The sequence below is a fragment of the Balaenoptera borealis genome (genome assembly GCF_965194805.1).
Source record: "Balaenoptera borealis genome assembly, chromosome: 3".
In the NCBI taxonomy this organism is placed as follows: Eukaryota; Metazoa; Chordata; class Mammalia; order Artiodactyla; family Balaenopteridae; genus Balaenoptera; species Balaenoptera borealis.
In genome coordinates, this window is record NC_138866.1 from 61,433,368 (window position 1) to 61,460,820 (window position 27,453).

At 40.3% G+C, this 27,453-nt stretch overlaps 1 protein-coding gene across 7 annotated transcripts in view; it reads left to right on the top strand.

Moving 5' to 3' along the window:
* Positions 1–27,453, top strand: part of SLC25A21 (solute carrier family 25 member 21) — a 512,281-nt gene that overhangs the window by 419,904 nt on the left and 64,924 nt on the right. For all 7 annotated transcript variants that reach the window (XM_082384196.1, XM_082384197.1, XM_082384201.1 and 4 more), the window contains one exon: positions 19,466–19,532. In XM_082384196.1, coding sequence (XP_082240322.1) covers positions 19,466–19,532 — 67 coding nt within the window. The remainder of the gene's footprint in view (positions 1–19,465; positions 19,533–27,453) is intronic.

The following is a 27,453-nucleotide window of genomic DNA, read 5'->3' on the forward strand; positions in this document are numbered from 1 at the left end:
CTTTGGGTGCTTTTTTGTAATTGTTCTAGTAATTCATTTTTATTGTATTTTACAAAAGTACTGGTCCATGAGGATTGGAGATAAGGAAAATTTATTCCTTTACCTCAGAACATCTGGGAAGCACTGTTCTAGGAATGTGAGCAAGAAATCCTACTTACACTTTTGCTTCACACTTTCCATAGTTATGTATTGTTTGAGTAAAAAATTCAAACCTTGAATTACTTTTATGATTAAACATTTGGAAATGTTTAAATTTGGGTGTAAGAAATTACACCAGGTCCGTGGTCTTATCTAGCAGAGCCTTCCTTGACATATTTGTCCTAAAGCCTCAATCATAGCATCTCTCGAGCCTTCCTTATGTTCAGAAATTGCCCAAGCTTCAAAAGAAGCATTTCTTTGGCAGAAAGGCCAAAGGGTTCCAGGAGAAATGGGCAGGCAGTAACCAATCAAGACAGACTGCCTGTATTTTGCAAAAGAAGTTTTCCACATCCATGAGCACAGCTGGAGTGAGATCCTCTCTCACAGATGAAAGCACTAGGCTCATGTCTCATTAAAATCTCCTCACTGGATTACAGATCCAAAATCCTCCGGGGAGCCTTGTGAACCACGTAATGTTTCTCAATTTGCATCTTCAATTATGCATCTTTGATTTAGCTGACAGATGTGAAGCAGCGTGCATAGCCAGGCAATCCCCTGGTGGCCACACATGTGCAGAGGAAGGCGGCAAAGAGCCATCTTCCAGCTCCATCTGGCACCGACTTCCAATCACTCAGAACTTTTCCTCATCCACCTTCCCAGCCCCGGCCCTCCCCTCCTCTGCCCAGGCCCTGGCATGGATTGGGTGGACACACCCACTTTTATTCCAGCACCTCTTCCTTTTGGAGAGGCTCCCAAAGCGAATGGGAATGGTGTGCCAATCTGAAGGACCACCCCTTTTATTATGGGATGGCACCACCCCAGCATTCCAAAAAGCTTTTCAGTGTAGAAATCAGGCCGAATTCTGGCTCTGGCCCAAGCCATGGCTGCCAGGACCATATAGAGAAACATCTGGCTGGACGGTTGGAAGCTCTTGGCTCAGCTGTGCAGGAAATCCACTTTCAGCCCTGAGTCCCAGGCTCTCATTTGCTGTCCTGGTAGAGAAGCCAGGCCTCTAGACGGAATCCACTTGGTCTCCAGGGAGAGAGGGACAGCTCTGAGGCTGTTACCAGGAACATCAACTGGTAGCTCTGTAGCATAGATGTGTTGCCAACCTACGTGGGAGTGGGACATGTAGCGTTCCGTGATCATCACAACAGGGCACTGATAGAGATGGAGAGAAAAGCCCTCCACGTATGTGGGTGTGCCTATGTGTGCACACGTGTGATTCATGGTATTGTTCTATGTGCAAAATGCCCACTTTCTGAATATGGTTTTGGTTTTTCATGATGGGTGGTAACTGAATTCTTCTCAGGTACCACACTGTTGCTTCCTTCAGCGAATAGGGAACCTCCATACCTATGGCTGGATGAAAACTGTTCAGTGTCAGATTTTTCTAAAAGGTAGTCAGAGAGCAGATTTTCCCCCCCCCCCATTCATTATTACTTAATATAAATGGGGTATGTTTTGGGCTATGATTTTCAAGGGTCAAGACTAAATGACATTCTCTATTTTATTTCCTTTTTTTCTCTTTATTTTAGAAATGTAGATAGGAGTTTGTATTATTTTAATCTAAAATTTTATTTTCCTACACTGTTGTTCCGTCAGCACTTAGAGTTTCCATCATAAATACCAGTTTTAGTTAACAGTCATGATTATTGTGTGTTTTTTAATTCCATTTCCTCACCCCTTAGCTCACCTGAAAAACATATAATTATTCCTCCTTTGCCACATATTCTGCTACTGGTGATAAGACTTTTTCTATGAAAATTCTTGAATTCTATAGGGAGGTATACAAAGAACTAATAGATGGATTAATAATACCTTTGCTATTAAATTTAATTTTTCCTTGCATTATTCTTGTCTTCCTTTTTCCTCTTTTGGGCACTGTCTTTCTCTCATATTTTCATACCATCACCTTATGTTACTCTGGAGATTATTTTAAGTGCCCACAGTGTGCATGCTGTATGGTGTGGGGCAGTGGACAGACCATGGGTTTCAGGATCAGAAAGCCCTGGACTTCAACCCCATCTTAATTACTTCCTAACTGTGAGGATGTGGATAAGTTACTTAGGCTCCAAGAGTCTTTTTTTTCCTGCATCTGTAAATAAAGATAAAATAAGATTATGTATGTCAAGCAACTCTTGTTAAATCTTATTTCCCTCCCCTTTAATGTACTTGGAACATATTTATCCTTACTCATCCCCCTTTCCTTCTATCATGGCCTTAAGGAAGTGGAAGAGGGGTAGGTTTACAGCAGCAGGTTGTACGTGTGTGTGTGTGTGTGTGTGTGTGTTACACATATACACAACAGAATGGCATGGATGAAATCAAGCTCAATTGGTCTTTGGTCGCATGACTATAACATGTAGAACAAGGAGGTAATTGTCTTGCTCTCCTGTGCCCAGATCAGCCCACACTAAATGTGGATTTTGGTCCAGGGAATCCGAGGTGGATTGATGAGAGGTCAGGGACCCTGTTATATAAAGAGCTGAAGTGTTTTACTTATGGAAGAGAGGCATCGGGGTGCTCAATAACCACGTTCAAATATTTTGCAGTTCCTCAAGAGGACTGGCATTAAACTTATTTTGTGTGGCCTGGTATGTTAGTCAGCGTTCTCCAGAGAAACAGAATCAATAGGATGGATGGATGGATGGATAGATAGATGGATAGATAGATAGATAGATAGATTTATTATAAGGAATTGGCTCACAAGATTGTAGAGGCTGGCAAGTCCAAAACTGCAGAGCTGATGTCCCACTTTGAGTCCAAAGGCTGGAACCAGGAAGAGCTGATGTCTCAGTTTAAAGGCCATCAAGCAGAAGAATTCTCTCTTACTTGGGAAGGGGTCAGCCTTTTGTTCTCTTTAGTCCTTCAACTGATTGAATGAGGCCCGCCCACATAATGGAGGGCAATCCGCTTTACTCCATCTATTCCTGGCCCAGTCAAGTTACACATAAAATTAACCATCTCACCTGCTGAGTAGAATCAGCTGAAGGTCACCTGAAAATAGAACTGGGCTCAAAGCAGGAGGGTCTCTCTTTCCAACTGCAAAATCATCCCAGGATCAGATGGACACTCTGAAAGGATATAGGATCCTGGCATCTAGAAGTGCCTAATCAGAAGCTGGGTGCTAACTTGGCAGGGACATTGTAGAGAGAACTCAAACTTCAGAAGAGAGGACTAATGAGTTAAGTTCCCTATAGGGATAAGAATGAATCTAAAGCGCAGGAACTATTTTTAAAATTAGTTTTTAGAACATCCCAAGAGACTACCTTGGAAATCATGGTTTCTTCCATGATTACATGAAGAGTAAAGCAAAAGCTTATAAACTGCCGCCTTAGATTCTCCCAGGATGTAGTGATTTTTTTCCTAAAGCTCTCCATTTCTAAAAATTTCTCTCCCCTTCCAGTAGATTGTACCTCTTCTAAATACAAACCCTCTTAGTTCAGCAGGTATCTTCTCAATGAGGCCCTCCCTGGAGAACCGATCAGAATCTGTAGCCTCCTTCCTTTCCATATAGCAACCAGTTATCCTGTTTTATTTTCTTTATAACTTTTTACTCTCTGGCATCATTTTTTTATTGTGGTAAAGTATCCACAATATAAAGTTTACCATTTTAACCATATTTAAGTGTACATTTCAGTGACATTAAGTACATTCACATTGTTGGGCAACCATCACCACCGTCCATCTCCAGAACTCTTTTTATCTTGCAAAACTAAAACTCTGTGCCCATTAAATACTAACTCCCCATTCCCCCCTTCCCCCAGCCCCGGGCAACTTCCCCTCTACTTTCTGTCTCTGTGAATTTGTCTTTCTGTCTCTGTGAATTTGTCTTTCTGTCTTTATGAATTTTTCTATTCTACGTACTTCATTTAAGTGGAATCATAGCAATGCTTGTCCTTTTGAGTCTGGCTTACTTCGCTTAGCATAATAATGTCTTCAAGATTCATCCATGTTGTCTCATGTATCAGAATTTCCTTCCTTTATAAGGTTGAATTATATTCCATTGTGTGTATATACTACATGTCGTGTATCCATTCATTTGTTGATGGATATTTGGGCCACTGTAAATAACGCCGCTGTGAACATTGGTATACAGATAGCTGCACCTCTGCTTGCAGTTCATTTGGGTATATATCTAGAAGTGGAATTGCTGGATCATAAGACAAATCTATGGTTAGCTTTTATGAAGAACCACCATACTGTTCTCTGCAGCTTCACCATTTTACATTCCCATCAGCAATGCATAAAAGTTCCAATTACTCCACATCCTCCCTAACACTTGTCATTTTCCGGCCTTTTTCATAATAGCCATCCTAATGGGTGTGAAGTGGTATCTCACTGTGGTTTTGATTTGCATTTCTCTAATGATTAGTGGTGTTGATCTGACATCATTTTATTCATTTGTTTTTTGCCTGTTCATTGTCTGGCTCCCTCAACAGGACACAGGCTCTGTGAGTCTAAGAATTGTGTCTGACCTGTTCACCGCCTTATCTCTAACCCAGAGAGCCGTGACTGGAACATAACAGACACTCAATTATTTGTTGAATGAATGAATAGATAGATTTACTGGAGAGAAATATTCAAACTCCATATATGGAATCCAGATTAATCTTCAAGCACTCAACTTTTTGCCCGAGATGATAAGTAAATATAACCTTTCCATGACTCAGTGTTCCTTGAAAAATGGGAGAAAAATATACTTGTGCCTTTCCTGCCTCATGGACAAACTACACAGGTTAATAGAATACTGTGGCTGGATCTCTCTAGCTTATGGACTTGATACTTGACAAAATTATAGCATGTTTGCTCTTTCAATGACCAAATTAAATGTACTGTTGATAATTAGTACTAGGTATATAGTAGGTGCTCAAGAAATACTTGCTGATAAATAAGTAAATGTTCTTGAAAATGGTAACCAAATGGTAACTAAAAATACAGACTGTATGTAAGAGATGTGGAACTCCTTGGAACAAAAGAGCCCCAGACACTTAGTGGCTTTGGTGGGAAGTCTAAGCATCAAGATTAGTGGGTAATTCAGAGGTCTTTTTTCTTCAAATAAGTAATTATCTTAGAAGCTAAATCTGTAGCCACACTCCCCATGCAAGACCGCCTCTCTAAAAATCAGTCCCCTGCAGAACCCTAGAGAAGCCTGACTTCTTTGTTGGTTCACTCCCTAAAGCATAAGGAAAGCATTTTCCTATTCTTCAGCTCAAACAGCCATAGGTGTGGTCCTGCTTGCTTTACACCAGGGGCTACTTCCTGTTGTACCTGTTCTGCAAAATGCACGACTATTTAGGAATGAAAGAAAAGTACCCTCATTTGAATTTTGTTCTCATATTCAAACAGTGAAAACATGCTTCATGCCAACCAAGATTTCTGCTACTCTTGTGGGAGGTGGAATGAAATATTAACCTCTTCTGAAAAGATGTGGGTAAGATAATAATCTGTTTTTTGCATGTCTCAGTGTTGTTCCTAAATAAACCAAAGAGGAAACCAAGAGGTAGGAACAAAGTACCCCTAACCAGCATGTCTTGGGGGGATGCAACCTGCTATTTAGCAGTGACTGATGGTAAGAATACCTGTACCTTCCTGGTCTTGGAGGCCAGGATGGAGTACACCTTCAATTATCAGTCTTTGGCTCAAAAAGTGAGTGCATTCTAGACTAGAAAGTGGAGGAAAGTGAGGGTGATTTCATGACCTTCCTGGAGTAATTACCTGATAATGGCACTGAGTATTTGGCCTGCTTCCTAACAGATAGACATCTGGGTAAGAGCAGCCCCAGGTCATTAACCTTATAGGGAAGTTTTTTGTTTTTGTCTTTTTTTCTATTTTTCAATATGCAGTTCCTGGACTTTCCGCATCAGAATTGGGGGTGGTATTAAAAATGCAAATTCCTGAACCTCCACTCAGACCTACCAAATCCAAATTTCTAGAGGTGAGGCACAAGAATCCTATTTTTTTAGGAGGAGGAAAAATCCTCTCTCAAAAGCCCCCTCAAGTTTTATTGGCTAGAATTAAGTTGCATGCTCATGTCTCATTCTATTACGAGCCAGGAGAATAAGACCAGGTGATTTACTCCATCACGCCAGGGCTGGAGAGAGTTCCCTTTCCAGAGCACATGGCGTCAAAGGTGTGAACACTAGAATTAGGTTCTGCCAGCAGGGAGAAGGGATGGGTGGGTTTGGTGGGTAAAAATGCCGTTTGCTATCATGGCTTGCCAGCTGATGGGGGATAGTAACTCACACAAAGTCTAGGCTTTCTCAGTTGCTGTTTCTTGAATTCCACTCATGTGCACTAGATCAAATGCCCAAAACTTTCCTCTTTGATAGCCATTTTGGTGACGTCTAGGTGATTCCAAAGAAACCAAGAAGAATTGACATTTGGTAGGAAAGTGTAAGAGATTGATCTTGGAATAGTTCAAAATGCTAGGTACAATTTTCTATTCACAACACCATCACACTGGATCAGTGGGAATATAATGCATCTATTCTTTCATTCAACAAGTATTTACCAAACACCTCTTATGTGTCAGTTCCCATATTTAGCCAGGGGAATACATCAGTAAATAAAATGGACAAAAACTCCTGCCCTGTCCTCATGAATCTGGCATCCTAGTGGGGGCAACAGGCAATAACCAAAGCAAGCAGGTAAACTACAAACATGTTTGAAGGGGATAAGTTCTATAAAGAAAAATAAAGCAGGCAGAAAGGATAGGTAGTACTCAGGTGAGGGCGTTGCAATTTTAAGTAGAAGAGAGGTGAGGTCAGGCCTCACGGAGAAGGTAACGTTTGTGCAGTTTAAGGAGGTGAGGAGTGAGACAATGGGGATAAATGGTGGAGAGGATCCCAGACAAGATGCCCTCAGTGTCAAGGCCCTGGGGTGGGAGCGTGCCTTCTCCAAAGAATGAGAACAAGGTCAGTGGACTGGAGAGCTGTGAGCCAAGGAAGGCATAATAGGAGATGAGGGGGGAGGTATGATGCAGTGTGTGGAAACAGATTGCCTGGGACCTTTGAAGGGATTTTGGTTTTGTTCTGAGGGAGATGGGAGGACACTGGCAGGTTGGGAGCAAAGGACCGATATGATCTGCCTCTCATCTTAACGGGACTATTCTGTCACTGCTTTGAGAATTGAGCGTAGAGAAACTAGTTAGGAGACTAGCACAGAGGTTCAAGTGCAATACGATTAGGGCTTGGGCCAGGGTAATAGAGATGAATACTAGAAAGACAGAACTCAAGTATGCTTTCAAAGTTTCTGGCCTGCGTGCCTGGAAAGATGGACTTACCGTTAAGAGATTTGGAGAATACTGTGGGTGGAGCAAGTTTGTGGTGGAAGAATCAGGAGTTTCTTTTGAACAGGCTAATTATGAGATGCCTCCTAAGTATCCAAGTGGAGGTGTTGAGTAGATGACTGGGTGAACTGGAGATGGATGACAGTTAACAGCATAAGGACGATAATTAAAGTCATATGACTGGATGAAATCACCAGGGAGAGATAGATGAGGTCCAGAAACTGAGCCCTAGGGTTGGCTTCTGCATTGTTTTTCAGATGTCTTGAATTCTATGTAGTTTATCCAACTTGTAGTTTTCTAGAACACTGACTGAAAGAGTTCGTTAGGAAAACAGTTAACCCTTAATTATTCATTGATAATAATGTGGTATGAAGGAAACAATTTTTCAGAGTGATCTGGAAGCCTGTGCACATCCAGAAATCCATAAAGTACAGATAGACTTTGATTTATTAAATCCAGAAAGCTCGGTGACTACCCGTTTATCTTGTGTTTAAATCAATTAACTAAGAACTCAGGTGCTTAAAAAACTGGTGCAGAGGACTTGGATGACAAGAGGGGCTACAAACCCTGGCTCAGCTGTTCTTCCGTTCAAAACCCAGCATTTTAGCCCCTCCCAGAAACCAAGCAGAACCTGGGGCCCAAGTACTGGAGACACAGGCACAGAAGGAGCACTAGAGCCAGGAGGTGGAATGACATTTCTCAGTGACCTGACTCTGACTCTCTCCATGAGGACGCGGGAGTCAAGCACAGCGTTCAAGGGTAGAAGTTTTAGAGTCAAGTAGACTTTCGTTCTTATCACAACTACACCACTTACAAGCTGTTTGACCAGTAGGAAAGTTGCTTAACTTCATGGAGTCTCCTGTCCTTGTCTATGAAATGGAAAGAGTAGAATCTACTTCATGTAAAAGTTGAATGAGATAATAGTTGTAAAGCATTAAGCACAATGATTGATGGTTTTCTTTCTCAAGTTTCTCTCAGTAATCTCAATTCCGGTAGAAGTCCAAGCTGTTATAATACTGTTCCTTTGGAGCCTAATTTAGTGAATTGAAAGTCTGCTAAATCAGACTGTAATCTGTAACCTACAAAATGCCCTGGTCCAAAGCTTTGTTCTTTGGCAGGGTTGGGACAGTTGTTGAGTTGCATTTAACTCTGGTACCACTAGGGGGCACTTCAAGAAATTAATTTGGAGCCTACTGTAACAACTGGTGGTCATAAAGAGTTAATACATTTCCAAATGTGACTTATACTTTGGGAGTAGCCTACTTAATGCACAACATCTTTGGTCTCAAACATGTATGACTTGGTTGTAGCAGAATTCCACAGCGGGGTGTGAATTCCTAAGGCACTGGGTCACACACTTAGGTAAGGTTCCATTTGTAAAGGACATCTCTGAATACTGAGGCTTTCTGCCCCAGCTGTGGTCATATACAGCCCTGCAGCTAGGTCAAGCTATAAAATCAGGCAACTTACAACAATGTACTAACTCATTTCCATAAGCACTTGTAGAGAGAGCTGGCATAAAAAACATCTCTATTCTGGCAGTAATCTTTTGGAATTAATTTGCTCACCTTTTGTGCCAACAGTTTTTCATGCTAGGTAAACACCTAACACATGGTTGAGCTAGAATTCCAACCCAAGGAGGGTTGCTCCAGAGCGCACATTCCACTACATCATATTGCCTTTACTGACAGGTAGAATCAAATGAATATTAAATGCTAGAGGGTGGTGATAAAGAACAGGAGTGGCCATTGTCAAGCAATTTATAGGGACTTCCCTGGTGGTCCAGTGGTTAAGACTCCAATGGTTAAGACTCCATGCTCCCAATACAGGGGGCCCGGGTTCGATCCCTGGTCAGGGAACTAGATCCCGCATCCCGCATGCTGCAACTAAGACCCAGCACAGCCAAATAAATACATATTAAAAAAAAAAAAAGCAATTTATAATCTGGCTTAAATATGGTAATCACGTGAATAATACTCTATTCAGTTAAAAATATACAAGTCATTCAGACTGTTAATATGGATACCAAGTCATATCTATGTATATGGACTATATACATACGTATGCATATGTATAGACATATATGCATAAGTATATACATTTCTTATTTGAATATCAGTGTATTCAATATAACATCTGAGTGTTTCCAAGTGCCAAGCACATAGTGTAACATGAAAGGCAACATCTTGGTCAAATATTGCAAGCAGGTGCAATATCAAGATATTTGTCTACCTCCCAGAGAAAGCTTCCTGGAGAAAATTGAGGTCTTAGATGATTTGGGGACAACAGAACTACTCTATCAACATTTGACCCTAGAAAAAGGTGTTTAGCTTAGTGCTTGGAACAAAATATACTGAAAGAATAAGTGAGTGAATAAATGAATGATGACTTCACAAATGGGGAGGACAGAAATTGGAAACAGAGGCAGTACAAAAAAGGGGATTGGTGAAAGGATGGGGGTGACTAGAATGGAGCAAGGAATTTCTTCAGCAGGACTTATTTAGCAGAGAGCTGGGAGCTGGCTGGCAAAGGACTTTTTGACTCCACAGTCAGGTCCTTTTTTCCTGGTTTTCAGTCCCAGTCCAAGAAATAGAGTTGTTTTGGTTGCTTTTTTTTTTTTTCTTGAGTCTTTTTCCTCAGAGTTACCATCCACATGAGTGAAAGACTTCCCTTACATGATTCTTATTCCCTAATGGAAACATGTTCATCTTCATAGGCAAGGTAATCTGCTGTAACTGAAAATGACTACACTTTTTGCATGGTCAGTTCTAAATGTGTCTCTTCGCTTATAGATTCATGGAGCAATTAGCACCACATTCTACCCATATTATTTACCATGTGAGTTGCTTCTCAAATATCCCTTTTGCTTTTTCTTTCCTTAGCGTTTTCCATCAGGGTTCTGGTTCTTATATCACGCTAATGCCTTCCCTGGGCTGAGCTGTGCAACATGTTTGGTGCGTTGAACATCCTGCCAACTTTCCAGGGAATGGAGCCATGGACCTACCTCCTAAATGATACTGACAGCTAAACTAATTTTTTGTATCTTAGAAAATCAAAGTTGTAGTCTATTTTAGACACATCAACAAAGTTTAATTGTGGTGGTAAAGGCATGCTGAAAGTTCAGTTAAAAAGTGTGTTGAGGAAAACTTTAAAGAATTCCTCCGTACGGCATGTAATGAAAGTGGTAGGGTTTGGGGTAACAAATATATCCAAGGTCCATATGCAGAAACTCAATTCAATGAATTCTCTGTAATGAAAAATAATAACTGTATCATTTGTGCCTGGAGACCTGATATGAGTTGAAGCAGGGAGAACTTTTGTTAGTTTTATGTTAGAATCTTAGCTGAAATTTTCCTTAAGTTGCCCTTTCTTGAAGTTCAGTCACTGCTTTTAAAAGAAGAACCTGTGTCACTTACTCTCTGTAAGCTGTTTTTCCTCTCCTTTGAAGGATATCTAGTTTTCCCTCTCTCCTTTGCCTAAATGAGAATGGCCCCAAGATGCGTGCAATTTTGAGAACTTCAGATTGCAGATTCTACATAATTCAAATAATAGAGCCATGGAACTGCACTCTTTCATTTGGATTCTGTGAGCCGCTAAGACTTGTGGAGTGTAAATGGTATCAGAATTATGCCCTAAAGGTGTAGTGTCAAGGCCAGAATTCTGCCCTGGGATACAGGACCCATCGAGCAATGGGAGCCATACACTCATAACCCAGGGCTGAGTGCCACCCTCATTGTTTAAATTACAGAGCTACAGCATGTGGGTAAGACACTTGGATTTGACAACAGCAGAAGAAAGAGGATATTCTATGCCTTCAATCAGCTTTGTATTAGGAGATCCTTAAAGGGAAAATTATGTGAAAGAAAGAAGGAGGAAGAAAACAAACTAGCAAGATCCCTATTTCAATGTAATTTGGAGAAAATGACTGATTTGGGTTGGTCATGTTGCCAGAACAGATGACTCAAGGCTTCCAAACAAGAAATGGAAATCAGGAGGATGCCTGAAGCCTGAAAGAAGAACAAATTGTGAAGATATGATTGACTATAAGGCTTCAAAATCAACTGTACCAAAGATGAGCTTGGATCATTGCCCAGAACAGAACTGAATGGTGATGTTCATTTAGGTCCTGACTGTTGAAACAAAATAAAATGTAGTAATTGTGCTCTGTTAGGTACACAGACATGTTAATGTTTTCCAGTTTCCCCAACTGGGGATCTGGTGTCACTTTCCCTGTCGCTCCTATTTCATGCTTCAGCGGTGAGAGTTATTGCTGCTCTGGACTTTTACTGAATGCCAGGTTTTTGGCAAAGAAGTGGGATCCAGGTGAAAACATCCATCTCATGCTGCATGTGAGTGTGCTGCAGGTGGCTTTGAAAATGGCTTTTCAACTTGGAAATCATTTCTTTAATTGGCCTTTTCAGGCTTGGATGATGTGCACCTCCATCCTGGTGTGTGATGGTTGCTGGACCCAGGTTATGAATCTCAGCAGTTTGGGCCCCAGAACCCTTCATCTCCAACAACCAGGGAAAGCTTTGGTTTCCACAGGCAGCAGATGTGTCCATTGATCTTTTCCTCCCTTAAGAGGGAAATAATTTATTCACAGTTTCCTCACACTCATTTCTCAGGAATCTATCAGTTGAGTTTTATGATAACCTTTCTGATGGACAACAGGTATGACTCCCTCTAAAGGTCACGTGTGAAGCAGCTGCACTGTTTCCCTTTCTCCTTGGGAGCTGCAAAGAAGAAAAGATTCCATGTTGTGACTCCTAAGGCCAAAACCCTGCTTACCAGCCTAGCAACTTCGGAAATTTCCCAGCCCCCCTGTAGGCGCAGTCCAACTCTACAGTACAAATGACTTCCAAACAAACATTTTCTACATACTAAATTAGAAAAATAACAGCAAAACCAACAAGGAGGTGACTCAGAGGGAAAAAATGAGGGGCAGATGGGACATGTGATTTATCTACTCCTTTTTGATTTCTTTACCTGAGTCAAGTTTTGAGAATGTTAAGCCCTCTCCTGTCTACCCACTATTTACCACAAAGTCTTCAGATTTCAGTAGTTGACTTAAAGCAGGTAACTTTTTTTCAGCCTTCCAAATGCACTAAAGATGTTGTCAGGTACAAGATATTTCATTAAGGATCTGTCTGGTTTCTTGTGGGGGTCTAAAGTTTGGGCCTTAAACAAGGTAACCTAAAGTTGGTCCCTACTAATGAGAGACAGCAGGAAGGCTTCTTCCAGGGTTTGTAAATGAACCACCAACTGGAACTCAAAGAAAATTCCACATCTCCTTGCTTTGTACAATCAACATCTTTTTACTAGTTGGTGTATGACCTTGGAGCCACCCAATATGTTAAATAGCTTCACACTTTAAAAAGGGGGTTGGGGGGAAAATGAGGGGTAAAATTATTTTGCAGGGTTTGGCATAAATCTGTATTTCAAATAAGCTATGTGTGAGCTGAGTCTTTGAGAAGAACACGTGCAATGCAGTTTTGATCTTCATTTTATAGATGTACATAAGTAATACAAGGCCTGTTTTGATCATATAATTAAAAACAAATGTGATCCAGTATTGTAATACTTTGTCACCGATATTCCTGAATAACAACTCTCAATCAGTATGGGAACCATCATGATCGAATGGCTTTGGAGACCTGGAGCTCCGTCCTCATTTTTGCCTGTGAACTTCTCCACATTCCGTCTGCAGGGTAGGGGCTCTTTCACAAGTAATCATCCTAATGGGATAGCGTTTTAATGTGTGACAGGCTCCTGAAAGAAATAATGTAAAAACATTTTCAAAATGGTTTTCACAGTCTCCTTCTAAGTACTTTGCTTAACATTTAACAACTATCTACACTATGATTATGATTTAAGAATTACAATTTAAGACTTTTTCAGAAATGGTGGTGTTAAAGCTGTTTGTATCAGAATGCTTTTAGCTGTAGGTTAACAGAAGATGTAACTGAAAGCAGCTCAAATAGTAAAGGTTTATTTTTAATTTCACATAACCAGAAATCTGGAGGTAGGATGCCAGGATTGGTTCATTGAGCAGCCCAGTGATGTCATCAAGGTCCAGGTCCTATTTGCCTTTGATGGCCATGCTCAGCTTGTGGGCAATGATATCTCACTTGGCCACGGTACACAGGGATCTCATGCAGTGAGGACAACATCTAGTGTAAAAGAGGGGCTTTTCTTCCTATGTGCTCTTTTCCTTAGGCTAGAAATCCAAGACTTGCAACATGCATCCCTCCCTCTTTGCTGGTACAGTGGGCTAGGCTTGGGTCGTATGTCCATACTCAACCCACTCACTAGTAAGGGAATGGGACCACCGTGATAGGTTTGAAGAACTCTGCTTCACCCCCTGGACTGGAGAAGGGGACATTGAATACCTGCACCTCAAGGAACAAGGAGGGGTGAGGAGGGTATCTGTTAAGTCAACAGCCAAAGGTGCTCCCCACTGACTTTTTGGATAACAACTGTTTTTATTTTAATATTTAGTATTAATATTTCTGTGTTTTATTATATTACTGAACTATGCATTGACTTTTTCCCACACTGACAGAATTATGCTGGTGTCTCTCTTAAGGGCAAAACTTTATCCTATGGGGAAAAAAATTTGATCCTAGGACCTACTTTTTTTTTTTTCTCATCTGATCCAATAGAAAATATTTAATAAACAGCCCAAAAGTTTTCCCAGAAAATGATCCTGTTCATCTCAGCCCAGATCTATCAGTTATGCAGGTAGTGTGATATATTACTTTAAAAGAGAATTGAAGGGAAATGGACTAGAAACCTGATTTTTAATTGCTTCTTCTGCTTCCTCCTAAAATAAGAAATGACAAAATATTTTTGCAACAGAAATAACTTGACTTTTCAAAGGTGTTTGTAAAAATGATTTTATTTTAAGAAAAACTACAATACCCTTACAGCTCAGTGGTCAAGGAAAGAGACTGTGAGGACAGTGGAACTTCATTTGAGTCGCCGTCCCCTGTTCGGTAGTGATAGGCTCACAGGCTTCACCTGCAAAATGAAGAAAATAATTATTGCTACTTCAAAGGATTGTTGTGAGAGTTAGATGAGATTAAATATGTCCATATGTCTTCATATATTTATTCTTAACAGAGTGGCTAGTCCATATTAAGCATTCAACAAATGTGACTATTTTTACTCATAACAATGTCAACAAAAGTCTATACACATCCAAGTCAACATTTTCCTACACAGGATAGATAAAATCAAACTCACAACTTTTAGAAGAAACAAATCTGAGAAACGATATATGAGGGCTTCCATACAGTTCATACAACAGTTTTATGGGAGGTCTTGCATTGGTTCTTGTGTCTCTTCCAAAGAGTTCTCCAGTTGGCTTGATGTGGGTCAAAACTTAAAACCACTGTGGTGGTTTTACTGTCTTTCCAGTCGACATTAGAATCTCAGTTTCCATTCATTCAGGGAGTCGACTGAATGTCCTAGGAAGTAAGCAGGATAAAGCATGTTGATATGGGTGTCACAAATCTCTTAACTTCCCTGCTTATTGTCCTGGTAAGCTATATGCTCTGTATTTCAAGCCAAAATACATGAACACAGAAAAAATTGGCAGAATGAACAGTGCATGTGAGTAAAAACATCAGTTCCTTAGCCAAAAAAAAAGTATCTTCTTCATAAAACATTACAAGTCCTTTTGGTTTTTTAGAATCTGTATATCATACTTTACATTAGGAAAACTTCCAGTAATTATCTAATCAAGTCAGAAAAATATGTCATCAGCTTGAGGCCTTACCCACATTCTCTTGCTCACATTTAAAAAAAAAATATTTTGAAGTATAATTGATTTATATTTACAATGTTGTATTAATTTCTACCATACAGCATAGTGATTCAGTTATGCATACATCAATATATACTTGTTTTCATATTCTTTTCCATTCTGGTTTATCACAGGATATTGAATATAGTTCCCTTTGCTATACAGTAGCACCTTGTTTTTTATCCATCCTATATATAGTAGTTTGCTAATCGCAAGCTCCCAATTCTTCCCTCCCTCACCCCCTCTCCCCCTTGGCAACCACAAGTCCGTTCTCTGCCTATGAGTCTGTTTCTGTTTCATAGATATGTTCATGTCATATTTTAGATTCCACATATGAGTGATATATGGTATTTGTCTTTCTCTTTCTGACTTACTTCGCTTCGTATGATAATCTCTAGGTCCATACATGTAGCTGCAAATAACATTATTTCATTCTTTTTTATAGCTGAGTAGTACTCCATTGTACATATATACCACATCTTCTTTATCCATTCATCTGCTGATGGACATTTAGGTTGTTTCCATGCCTTGGCTATTATAAATAGTGCTGCTACGAACTTAGGGGTGCATGTATCTTTTCGAATTATAGCTTTGTCTGGGTATATGCCCAGGAGTGGGATTGCTGGATCATACGGCAACTCTATTTTTAGTTTTTTGAGGAACCTCCATACCATTTTCCATAATAACTGCACCAATTTACATTCCCACCAACAGTGTAAGAGGGTTCCCTTTTCTTCACACCCTCTCCAACATTTATTATTTGTAGACTTTTAAATTATGTCCATTCTGACTGGTGTGAGGTGGTACCTCATTGTAGTTTTGATTTGCATTCTTGCTCACATTTTGGGTGTGACTCTTTGGATTGGCCCAAGTGCACTCTTACCTGACCAAAGGCTTTTCATGGGAGAGGGCGTGGTACAGAGGTACAGCAGCAGCCACTTTGGCTGTAGGGGCCAATTTCCCGATCTGGGACTTTGGGTTGTAAGTAAATAAAGGAATTTATTATAAATGTTACTGGGTGTCTCAAAGGATCAAAAGCAAAGGGAAATGTCGGTATTTAAGAAAGGTCAAGGTGTAACTAGGCTTAAAGAAATCCTGGCAGCAGGATCACACTCACAGTACCAGAACTTCTCTATCTTGCTTCTTTGTTTCCCTGAACGATGGTTTCCTTCTTTCTTATCACTGCAGATTGACAGAAAACATGACTGCTGTTGATATTTTAGCTTTATATCTTAGAGCTTCAACCACACAGAGTGAGGCTGACCTTTTCAATTCCAATTCCAAAATCCTGGAGAAAAGCACTGCTTGGGTCAGATTAACTGGGGCACAGAGGCAGAATACCACTTGGATCCATTTGACGAGATGCCCAGTCAACCACTGCCTACAAGCAGTATCATATTGTACTAATACGTTGGTTTCAGTGGTTTAAAAAAAATTGGGTGGGGCAATTCTCAGCAGAAGAGGTGCCAGCCTGGCTATTCCATAGTTGCCCACTACTGCATGGATATACTTTAAAAATAATGCAAGGAAGTACATAGTTCTAGCTTCCCATTTGCCAGCAAACGCTGCCCATGGTCCTTGAGAATCTCCCTTTAAAGCTCTTCATTCCTCATTAGAGAGTTCGGGATGGTGGGATGGCTGGAGCTGGTGGGGGAGGGGAAGATGATTGCACATGAAAGGAGCAGAGCAGAGAGAGGAGAAAGAGGACGCATCAAGGAAGCATCGCCAACATGAAGCAGAGGGCTCTGGACCTCCCAGCTCTTTTCAGATTAAATCCTTATGGTTCTCCCAGCTGCCTTTCTTCCCTCCTGCCTTACACCTCTTTTTAATATTTTCTCTCATCATTTTTAAAATGAAGACCTTCTGTGTTGCTTATAAGACTTCTGTCCTCCAGAGAAGCAGTGCTCCATGTTAGGCAAAAGTTTAAAGTAATGCAGAGTTTGTCTCTTCAGAAAAGTGCTTTCCCATGTCTTCTTGTTCTTTTTCTTAGAATACCAAAATCTGAGGATTGGAGTAAACCAACCTTGAGGTCCCTCAAATCCTTCCATTGCTGTGTACGTCCATTTCAGGCATCCATGATGAGTGGCCATCCAGACTGCTTGACCACACACCAAAAGGAACTCATACTTTTCAAGAGAGTCCATTCTATCTTCAGATAGTTCTGATTATTAGAAGTACTTCCTTGTATTAAGCTCCCACTGAGCCAAAAATGTGTCTTTCCTTGCTGCTTGAACCTGTTGGTCCTAGTTCTACCACCTGGAAACAAACAGAAAAGTCTAATCTCTTTCCTACATGCTCATTTTTCAAAAGATCCATCATGTTCATCATGTTTGTACCTAAGCTGTTTCTTCTCCAGGCTGAGCAACTGTTCGTCCTCTATCTGTTCTCCGTTGTATGGGATTTCAAGTACCTCTATTAACCAGGACACTCTGTCCTAAAAGCTTTACTTACTTAAATGTTCTTCTTTGTTTCCCCCCTATAACCAGACATAATCTTCCAGATGTGAAAAAATCAGCCCAAGAAGAACAGAACTAATAATGTCTTTTATTATAAATATAGAACTTCTATTCAGGAAAATCACATTTATCTTTTAGGAAGACCAAACCTATTCTTAGTCACTCTCATGCTGAAAATTATATAATAATTAATTTATAATGAAATTTAAATGACAAGAGTATTTCAGTTTTACAAGTGAATTTCAGGCATCAGTAGTTGGAATGGAAAGGAGGTGGGGGGAATTCATGAATTCCCATAGTTCTTCAAAGCAGATTCTGCTTTACTTCCTATATACAAATGCTAGTACTATTCATTAGGTTGAAAATAGTGGGCAAAATAAGCCCACATCAGGGGATCATTTGATTCCTTTCTTCCTCTTCATAAAATCCATAATCTTAACAAATATTTGGGTCCTGGTTACAAACACATGCACGCACACACACACACACACAAACACTCTGGGATAAGCACTGTAGTGCACACCTAGCCCTCAAGGAACTAACAATTAGAAGCTGTCAGAAAAGCCTTTTGCTCCCCACACTGAAGGGTGCTGTGTAAGCCAGTGAATCGAGGAAGAGCAAGAGATCACCATGTTGGATTGGGTGGCACAGTGGGTTAATCTGAATAAATTCTTAACGTTATTGTTCCAGAAGTTCAGCTAGAAGCAGAACCCAAATAAGGGAGCTGGAGTGATGTTTGATGGGTCAATCAGAGAAGCTCCAGCTTTCTCTAGGATATTAAATGTATATCCTAAAATAGGAACACATTGAGTCCTGCCTTTATCTGTAGCCACTTACGGGTTCACCAGGGAAACTGATTATCTCAGAAAATGATGCAGAATATTCTCTTCTGTTGAAATATTTTCAGGTTTAAATGAGGGTATAGCATATATATATGTAAAGATTCCAGGACAGACAAATTTAAAATTTTGAATCTTAAATTTTAATGAGAAATAAGTGGTGACTTTTTATAAAACTTATCATAAGCATATGACACTCATTCTTTTTTTTTCCTAAAAATGTCTGAATATGTAACCATGAGTCCCTCAATATTGGCAACAATAGCTCTCCCATGCCCTGTGAGATTGCATATCAGCAGGGAAGTTTGACATTTCTTCTGTCAGCAACGTATGTCCCTGTAATTAGCCCTCCCTGACCTCTTTCCATCTCCATCAAGGAAGTTAAAAAAATTATGACTAATTCAGGACAGAGCTGGGAGCCCTAGTTCCACAGCCATAGAGTTTGTTAGTTCCCCTGTGTTAGTAAACCTAAAATTGAGGTTCTCATCACCTGGTTAGCCTCAGAAGTTTCAGTCTAGGGGGCTTAGGTATAGCACTAACCTCATTTGGTGACCACAGGGAGGAGATGAAAGACAGTAGACAGCTTGAGGTTACTACCAACCACACAACTGGGAAAATAAATTCAAGATTCCTTAGATTAAGGAGGGTTGACTTTATCTTTAAGGTACAACTCATGATTATGTTTAGCAACTTACCTAAGGGGTTCCAGTCTCAGTATCATTTATTCCTCTTCTAAATGTCATAGTAGACATAGATGTAGAATTCATAATCTCTTCACTTTAGAATTAAAACAAAGGAAGATTTCATGACTGATGTGCTACATTGAATAATTGGGAATACTTTAAGATTAGTTGCTTTCTCCGTAAACAACGGCAAAATCACCTGTTTCCTAATTCCCTTACTTATATAAATCTTTTTATTTCTCCAATAGGTTGTTCGGTTTTTACAAGGGAATTCTGCCACCCATCTTGGCTGAAACACCAAAAAGAGCAGTGAAGGTAAACATTGTATGCCTTCCCACCAACTGAAAATAGACTGTAGTAAGAGCTTCAGCATCAACACATCCCACCATAAACTATGGGACATTAATGGAAATTAAACATAAAACACTAAAACTTTAAAAATTTTTAAATTTTTAAAAATCTTAAATTTTTTAAATTGTAACAATTTTTATCATAATTAGACTTGGTCAGTCTCTCAAATATTGCTATATTGATTTGTGGATTTTTTTTTTCCAGGTAAAGGCATTCCCTTCTAATGGGGAAATTATACAAAAAGCACAGTGGTGAATGAAATTCATGTAATCAAACCACAGCAGCCACAGAAGAGCTTGGACTTTTTCTCAAGGCAGTTCATAACTTTGCCTTTGGAGCAATAATTATTAAAGAAAGAGAGAGGGAGAGGAGAGGAGAGGCGAGGTAGAAAAGCCTTTCTCCTTAAATCAGTCTCATTTTATGAACAGAGCACACTAAGACATTATATTTCTTTGTGTATGATTCTCATATAGCGCATTTATTAGGTGTGCTAACTTCATTTTCCCCCCTGGTCTCCTCTGTTAAAATTCTGTATTCTGGTTTTCACAAAATCATTACTTCCACTACACTGATTTCCATTCTTTTTTTTTTTTTAAACATCTTTATTGGAGTATAATTGCTTTACAATGGTGTGTTAGTTTCTGCTGTATAACAAAGTGAATCAGCAATACGTACACATATATCCCCATATCTCCTCCCTCTTGCGTCTCCCTCCCACCCTCCCTATCCCACCCCTCTATGTGGTCACCGAGCTGATCTCCCTGTGCTATGCGGCTTCTGCCTAATCATATAACTATGGACGTTTATGTACTACCTGCTGGTTCAGTATCTGGATAAGAACATGGAGATCTAGCAGTACCTCTGGCGAGAAAGAACTAAATCTGATCGCGCTTTTATAAGTTCTTTCGGACAAAAGTCCTGATCCCAGTGGCTCTGACGGGCATTGCCCCTCCCCCCACACCACTGACATCACCAAATATGGCTTTGTCTTTCCATAATAGGGATAACATAAACTTAGACTGAAAGACTTCCTTTCCAGCTAATGACATAAAGCTTTTTTCACATACATTACTCAATTTGTATTCCCAACATTCCTGAAAGGTAAGAAAAACAGCTTATATACTTATATCAGTTAATTAAGAGGGTGACTGAGTTAAAAATTATGATTTAAAAAAACCCCAACATATATACACAGACACCAAACTTTTACATCCTGTGAAAATAGTGATTTAATAGGATTTAATTCAGGTCTAGAATTCAGAAAGCAAAGCTTTAAAACATGCTTCCTCTGTAAATTCATCCTCTTCATTGCCATAGTTTTTGTGATTATATATTATTACTTCAATACAAATTTCATTATAAGGATCTGAATCAAAAAAAAAAAAAAAAAAAAAAGCAAAGGATCTGAATCGCAATAGAGAATCTGGAAAAAGTTCACCAAAGTACACAAGAGGGCTGAATTGAATTATGAAATGGCTTCACTTGATAAAAGATTGCCCAAGTAAACAAACAGAGCATAGTTCCTGTTCAAAAGGAAAGTCACTTTGTCTCCATGGAATAATATATTCATTTGTTCAGAGTTTTACGTGTATAAATAAAGTAAACTATAATTAGTTTTTCATGGAATATTTTTGCTTAATACTGTGTGTTGGAGACAATTTAAACGTTAAGCGGATTAAGGTTTATCAATGTTGAACAGCCTTTTACGGAAGAAAAAAAACTTGAGCTTTACAAAACTGAATTAGTCTCTACTTAAAAAAAGCAATGCTCCCTGCCAGAACAATGGTTAACAGATGAACTTTTGGGCAACTGGATATGGGGTTTGTGTCCCAGACATCTTGTTTCAAGTAGATTTTACCTTAAAATTATTGAGACATATGGTAAGTACGTTGGCTTTTTAAGTATAACTTCGAGTTTAGTGTATCTTTGCCAGATGGATAGCACTAGTTTTTCAACACAATTTATGAAAACACTCGTTTTATAGATACTTTATCTTAGGATTTGTGAGGAAAATGATCATCTAATTGCAACAGTTTCATACATCATAAACTGCTTCATTGTATGTCATCAAAGTTTACTTTGAAAAAATATTCAGAGACCATAGATATATACACACACATACATACATATATATGCTCTCTGAATATTATGTGTGTGTGTGTATAGAAACAGACAATGTCTAGAAACAGATAATGTTGTTTTTTCTGTACTTTATTCTTTGAAATGAGATTCATCATTAAAATAATAAGATTCACTGATGCTAAATAAATGAAACTTCCCCTTTCACAAATGAAGACAGAATTAGTATTGTAGTTAGCAAAAGGGAATGAAGACCTCAGAAAGAGATCAGCTGTTCACTCAGGGATGGCAGGAACAACATGCCAGGTTCCAGGATCTAGTCTTGAGCTTCACAGGTTCAGAAACACCATTATTCCATGGACAGATTCTCAAGGACTGCTTAATGCTAACCAAACTCATGAAAGATTATATTGATATACTGTGAAGTCTATTTGTTCACCACTGCATTTCCAGCCAAGATGAAGTCACAGGGACCAGATTTACTCTCCTGCCTGAAACAGCAAGAACAGAAAATGAACAACATATATGAAACCACAATTTTTAAGACACTGGACATAAGACAAGGAGGGAGAGTCATACCTGAGATGGAAAGCAAATGAGATGAGCCCTATGGATTGCCCCAGCTCACTGGCTTGAGAGAGTTTCCAGGGACACACAGGAGAAATCCAGTGGACTCCCTCAACCAGTGGGCTCCCTGGGTTGAGAAGGAGCTGAGAGGCCGGGGAGGGCAAGGCACCTAGAGTTCACAGGCCATAGCACCAGAGAAGGAGAGAGCTGCACAGAGAGAGACACTGAAGATCTGCAGAGGGACGCCTCAAGTATTCAGCTGACCTGAGCACATATGAGGAAACTAGCAAGGCCTGGAAACAGCCGTCCGAAGGATTCGAGGGATCAGCGCTGGGCAGTCATGCGGGACTGGGAACAGTGTCTGCTCCCACCGGCCAAACTGGGAGGCCTCAAAACGCACAGGGTGGAAGAGACCTTCAAGATGGCGGAAGAGTAAGACGCGGAGATCACCTTCCTCCCCGCAAATACATCAGAAATACATCTACATGTGGAACAACTCCTATAGAACACCTACTGAACGTTGGCAGAAGACCTCAGACTTCCCAAAAGGCAAGAAACTCTCCACGTACCTGGGTAGGGCAAAAGAAAAAAGAAAAAACACAGACAAAAGATGAGAGATGGGACCTGCACCTCGGGGAGGGAGCTGTGAAGGAGGAAAGGTTTCCACACACTAGGAAGCCCCTGCACTAGCGGAGACGGGGAGTGGCGAGGGGGGGAAGCTTCGGAGCCACAGAGGAGAGCACAGCCACAGGGGTGCAGAGGGCAAAGCGGAGAGATTCCCTCACAGAGGGTCAGTGCCGACCAGCACTCACCAGCCCGAGAGGCTTGTCTGCTCACCCGCCGGGGCGGGCGGGGGCTGGAAGCTGAGGCTCAGGCTTCGGAGGTCAGATCCCAGGGAGAGGACTGGGGTTGGCTGCGTAAACACGTCCTGAAGGGGGCTAGTGCACCATGGCTAGCTGGGAGGGAGTCTGGGAAAAATCTAGACTTGCCTAAGAGGCAAGAGATCATTGTTTTAGGGTGCGCGAGGAGAGGGGATTCAGAACAGGGCCTAAACGAGCTCCAGAGACGGGCGCGGGCCGTGGCTATCAGCACGGACCCCAGAGACGGGCATGAGACGCTAAGGCTGCTGCTGCAGCCACCAAGAAGCCTGTGTGCAAGCACAGGTCACTATCCACACCTCCCCTCCCGGGAGCCTGTGCAGACCGCCACTGCCAGGGTCCCGTGATCCAGGGACAACTTCCCCGGGAGAACGCATGGCATGCCTCAGGCTGGTGTAACGTCATGCTGGCCTCTGACGCCGCAGGCTCACCGCGCATTCCGTACCCCTGCCTCCCCCCGGCCTGAATGAGCCGATCCCCCGAAGCAGCTGCTACTTAACCCCATCCCGTCTGGGCAGGAACAGACGCCCTCAGGCGACCTACACGCATAGGCGGAGCCAATCCAAAGCTGAACCCCAGGAGCTTTGCAAATAAAGAAGAGAAAGGGAAATCTCTCCATGCAGCCTCAGGAGCAGCGGATTAAATCTCCACAATCAACTTGATGTACGCTGCATATCTGGAATACCTGAATAGACAACGAATCATCCCAAAACTGAGGCAGTGGACTTTGGGAGCAACAATATATATGTTTTCTTCCTTTTTGTCTTTTTGTGAGTGTGTATGTGTATGCTTTGTTGTGTGGTTTTGTCTTTATAGCTTTGCTTTTGCCATTTGTCCTAGGGTTCTGTCTGTACGTGTTTTTTTTTTTTTTTTTTTGGTATAGTTTTTAGTGCTTGTTATCATTGGTGGATTTGTTTTTTGGTTTGGTTGCTCTCTTCTTTCTTTCTTTTCTTATTGCTTTTTAACTTTTTATTTTTAATAATTATTTTTTATTTTAATGACTTTATTTTATTTTTTCTTTCTTTCTTTCTTTTTTTCTCCTTTTCTTCTGAGCTATGTGGCTGACAGGGTCTTGGTGCTCCAGCCGGGTGTCAGGCCTGTGCCTCTGAGGTGGGGGAGCCGAGTTCAGGACATTGGTTCACCAGAGACCACCCGGCTCCACGTAATATCAAACAGCAAAAGCTCTCCCAGAGATCTCCATCTCAATGCTAAGACCCAGCTCCACTCAACGACCAGCAAGCTACAGTGCAGGACACCCTATGCCAAACAACTAGCAACACAGGAACACAACCCCACCCATTAGCAGAGAGGTGGCCTAAAATAATAATAAGGTCACAGACATCCCAAAACACACCACTGGACACAGTCCTGCCCACCAGAAAGACAAGATCCAGCCTCATCCACCAGAACACAGGCACTAGTCCCCGCCACCAGAAAGCCTACACAACCCACTGAACCAACCTTAGCCACTAGGGGCAGACACCAAAAACAACGGGAACTACAAACGTGCAGCCTGTGAAAAGGAGACCCCAAACACAGTAAGATAAGCAAAATGAGAAGACAGACACACAGCAGATGAAGGAGCAAGGTAAAAACCCACCAGACCAAACAAACGAAGAGGAAATAGGCAGTCTACCTGAAAAAGAATTCAGAGTAATGATAGTAAAGATGATCCAAAATCATGGAAATAGAATGGAGAAAGTACAAGAAACGTTTACCAAGGACCTAGAAGAACTAAAGAGCAAACAAACAATGATGAACAACACAATAAATGAAATTAAAAATTCTCTAGAAGGAATCAATAGCAGAATAACTGAGGCAGAAGAAAGGGTCAGTGACCTGGAAGATAAAATAGTGGAAATAAGTACCACAGAGCAGAATAAAGAAAAAAGAATGAAAAGAATTGAGGACAGTCTCAGAGACCTCTGGGACAACATTAAATGCACCAACATTCGAATTATAGGGGCCCCAGAAGAAGAAGAGAAAAAGAAAGGGACTGAGAAAATATTTGAAGAGATTATAGTTGAAAACTTCCCTAATATGGGAAAGGAAATAGTTAATCAGGTCCAGGAAACGCAGAGAGTCCCATAAAGGATAAATCCAAGGAGAAACATGCCAAGACACATATTAATCAAACTATCAAAAATTAAATACAAAGGAAAAATATTAAAAGCAGCAAGGGAAAAACAACAAATAACACACAAGGGAATCCCCATAAGGTTAACAGCTGATCTTTCAGCAGAAACTCTGCAAGGCAGAAGGGAGTGGCAGGACATGTTTAAAGTGATGAAAGGGAAAAACCTACAACCAAGATTACTCTACCCAGCAAGGATCTCATGCAGATTCGATGGAGAAATTAAAACCTTTACAGACAAGCAGAAGCTAAGAAATTCAGCACCACCAAACCAGCTTTACAACAAATGCTAAAGTAACTTATCTATGCCGGAAACACAAGAGAAGGAAAAGACCTACAATAGCAAACCCAAAACCCAAAATAGCAAACCCAAAACCCAAAAGCAAACCCAAAAATTAAGAAAATGGTAATAGAAACATACATATTGATAATTACCTTAAATGTAAATGGATTAAATGCTCCAACCAAAAGACATAGACTGGCTGAATGGATACAAAAACAAGACCCATACATATGCTGTCTACAAGAGACCCACTTCAGACCTAGGGACACATACAGACTGAAAGTGAGGGGATGGAAATAGATATTCCATGCAAATGGAAATCAAAAGAAAGCTGGAATAGCAATTCTCATATCAGGCAAAATAGACTTTAAAATAAAGACTATTACAAGAGACAAAGAAGGACACTACGTAATGATCAAGGGATCAACTCAAGAAGAGGATATAACAATTGTAAATATTTATACACCCAACATAGGAACACCTCAATATATAAGGCAAATGCTAACAGCCATAAAAGGGGAAATCGACAATAACAGAATCATAGTAGGGGACTTTAACACCCCACTTTCACCAATGGGCAGATCATCCAAAATGAAAATAAATAAGGAAACACAAGCTTTAAATGACACAACAGACTAGGTAGATTTAATTGATATTTACAGGACATTCCATCCAAAAGCGACAGAATACACTTTCTTCTCAAGTGCTCATGGAACATTCTCCAGGATAGATCATATCTTGGGTCATAAATTAAGCCTTGGTAAATTTCAGAAAATTGAAATTGTATCAAGTATCTTTTCTGACCACAATGCTATGAGAGTAGATTTCAATTACAGGAAAAAATGTGTAAAAAATACAAACACATGGAGGCTAAACAATACACTACTAAATAACCAGGAGATCACTGAAGAAATCAAAGAGCAAATCAAAAAATACCTAGAAACAAATGACAATGAAAACACAACAACCCAAAACCTATGGGATGTAGCAAAAGCAGTTTTAAGAGGGAAGTTTATAGCAATACAATCCTACCTCAAGAAACAAGAAACATCTCAGATAAACAACCTAACATTACACCTAAAGCAATTAAAGAAAGAAGAACAAAGACCCCAAGGTTAGCAGAAGGAAAGAAATCATAAATATCAGATCAGAAATAAATGAAGGAAATGATAGCAAAGATCAGTAAAGCTAAAAGCTGGTTCTTTGAGAAGATAATCACAATTGATAAACCATTAGCCAGACTCATCAAGAAAAAAACAGAGAAGACTCAAATCAGTAGAATTAGAAACGAAAAAGGAGAAGTAACAACTGACACTGCAGAAATACAAAGGATCATGAGAGATTACTACAAGCAACTATATGCCAATAAAATGGACAACCTGGAAGAAATGGACAAATTCTCAGAAAAGCACAACCTTCTGAGACTGAACCAGGAAGAAATAGAAAATACAAACAGACTAATCACAAGCACTGAAATTGAGACTCTGATTAAAAATCTTCCAACAAACAAAAGTCCAGGACCAGATGGCTTCACAGGCGAATTCTATCAAACATTTAGAGAAGAGCTAACACCTATCCTTCTCAAACTCTTCCAAAATATAGCAGAGGAGGGAACACTCCCAAACTCATTCTACGAGGCCACCATCACCCTGATACCAAAACCATCAACAGATGAATGGATAAAGAAGATGTGGCACATATATACAATGGAATATTACTCAGCCATAAAAAGAAGCGAAATTGAGTTATTTGTAGTGAGGTGGATGGACCTAGAGTCTGTCATACAGAGTGAAATAAGTCAGAAAGAGAAAAACAAATACCATATGCTAATACATATATATGGAATCTCAAAAAAAAAAAAAGGTTATGAAGAACCTAGGGGCAGGACAGGGATAAAGATGCAGACGTAGAGAATGGACTTGAGGACACAGGGAAGGGGAAGGG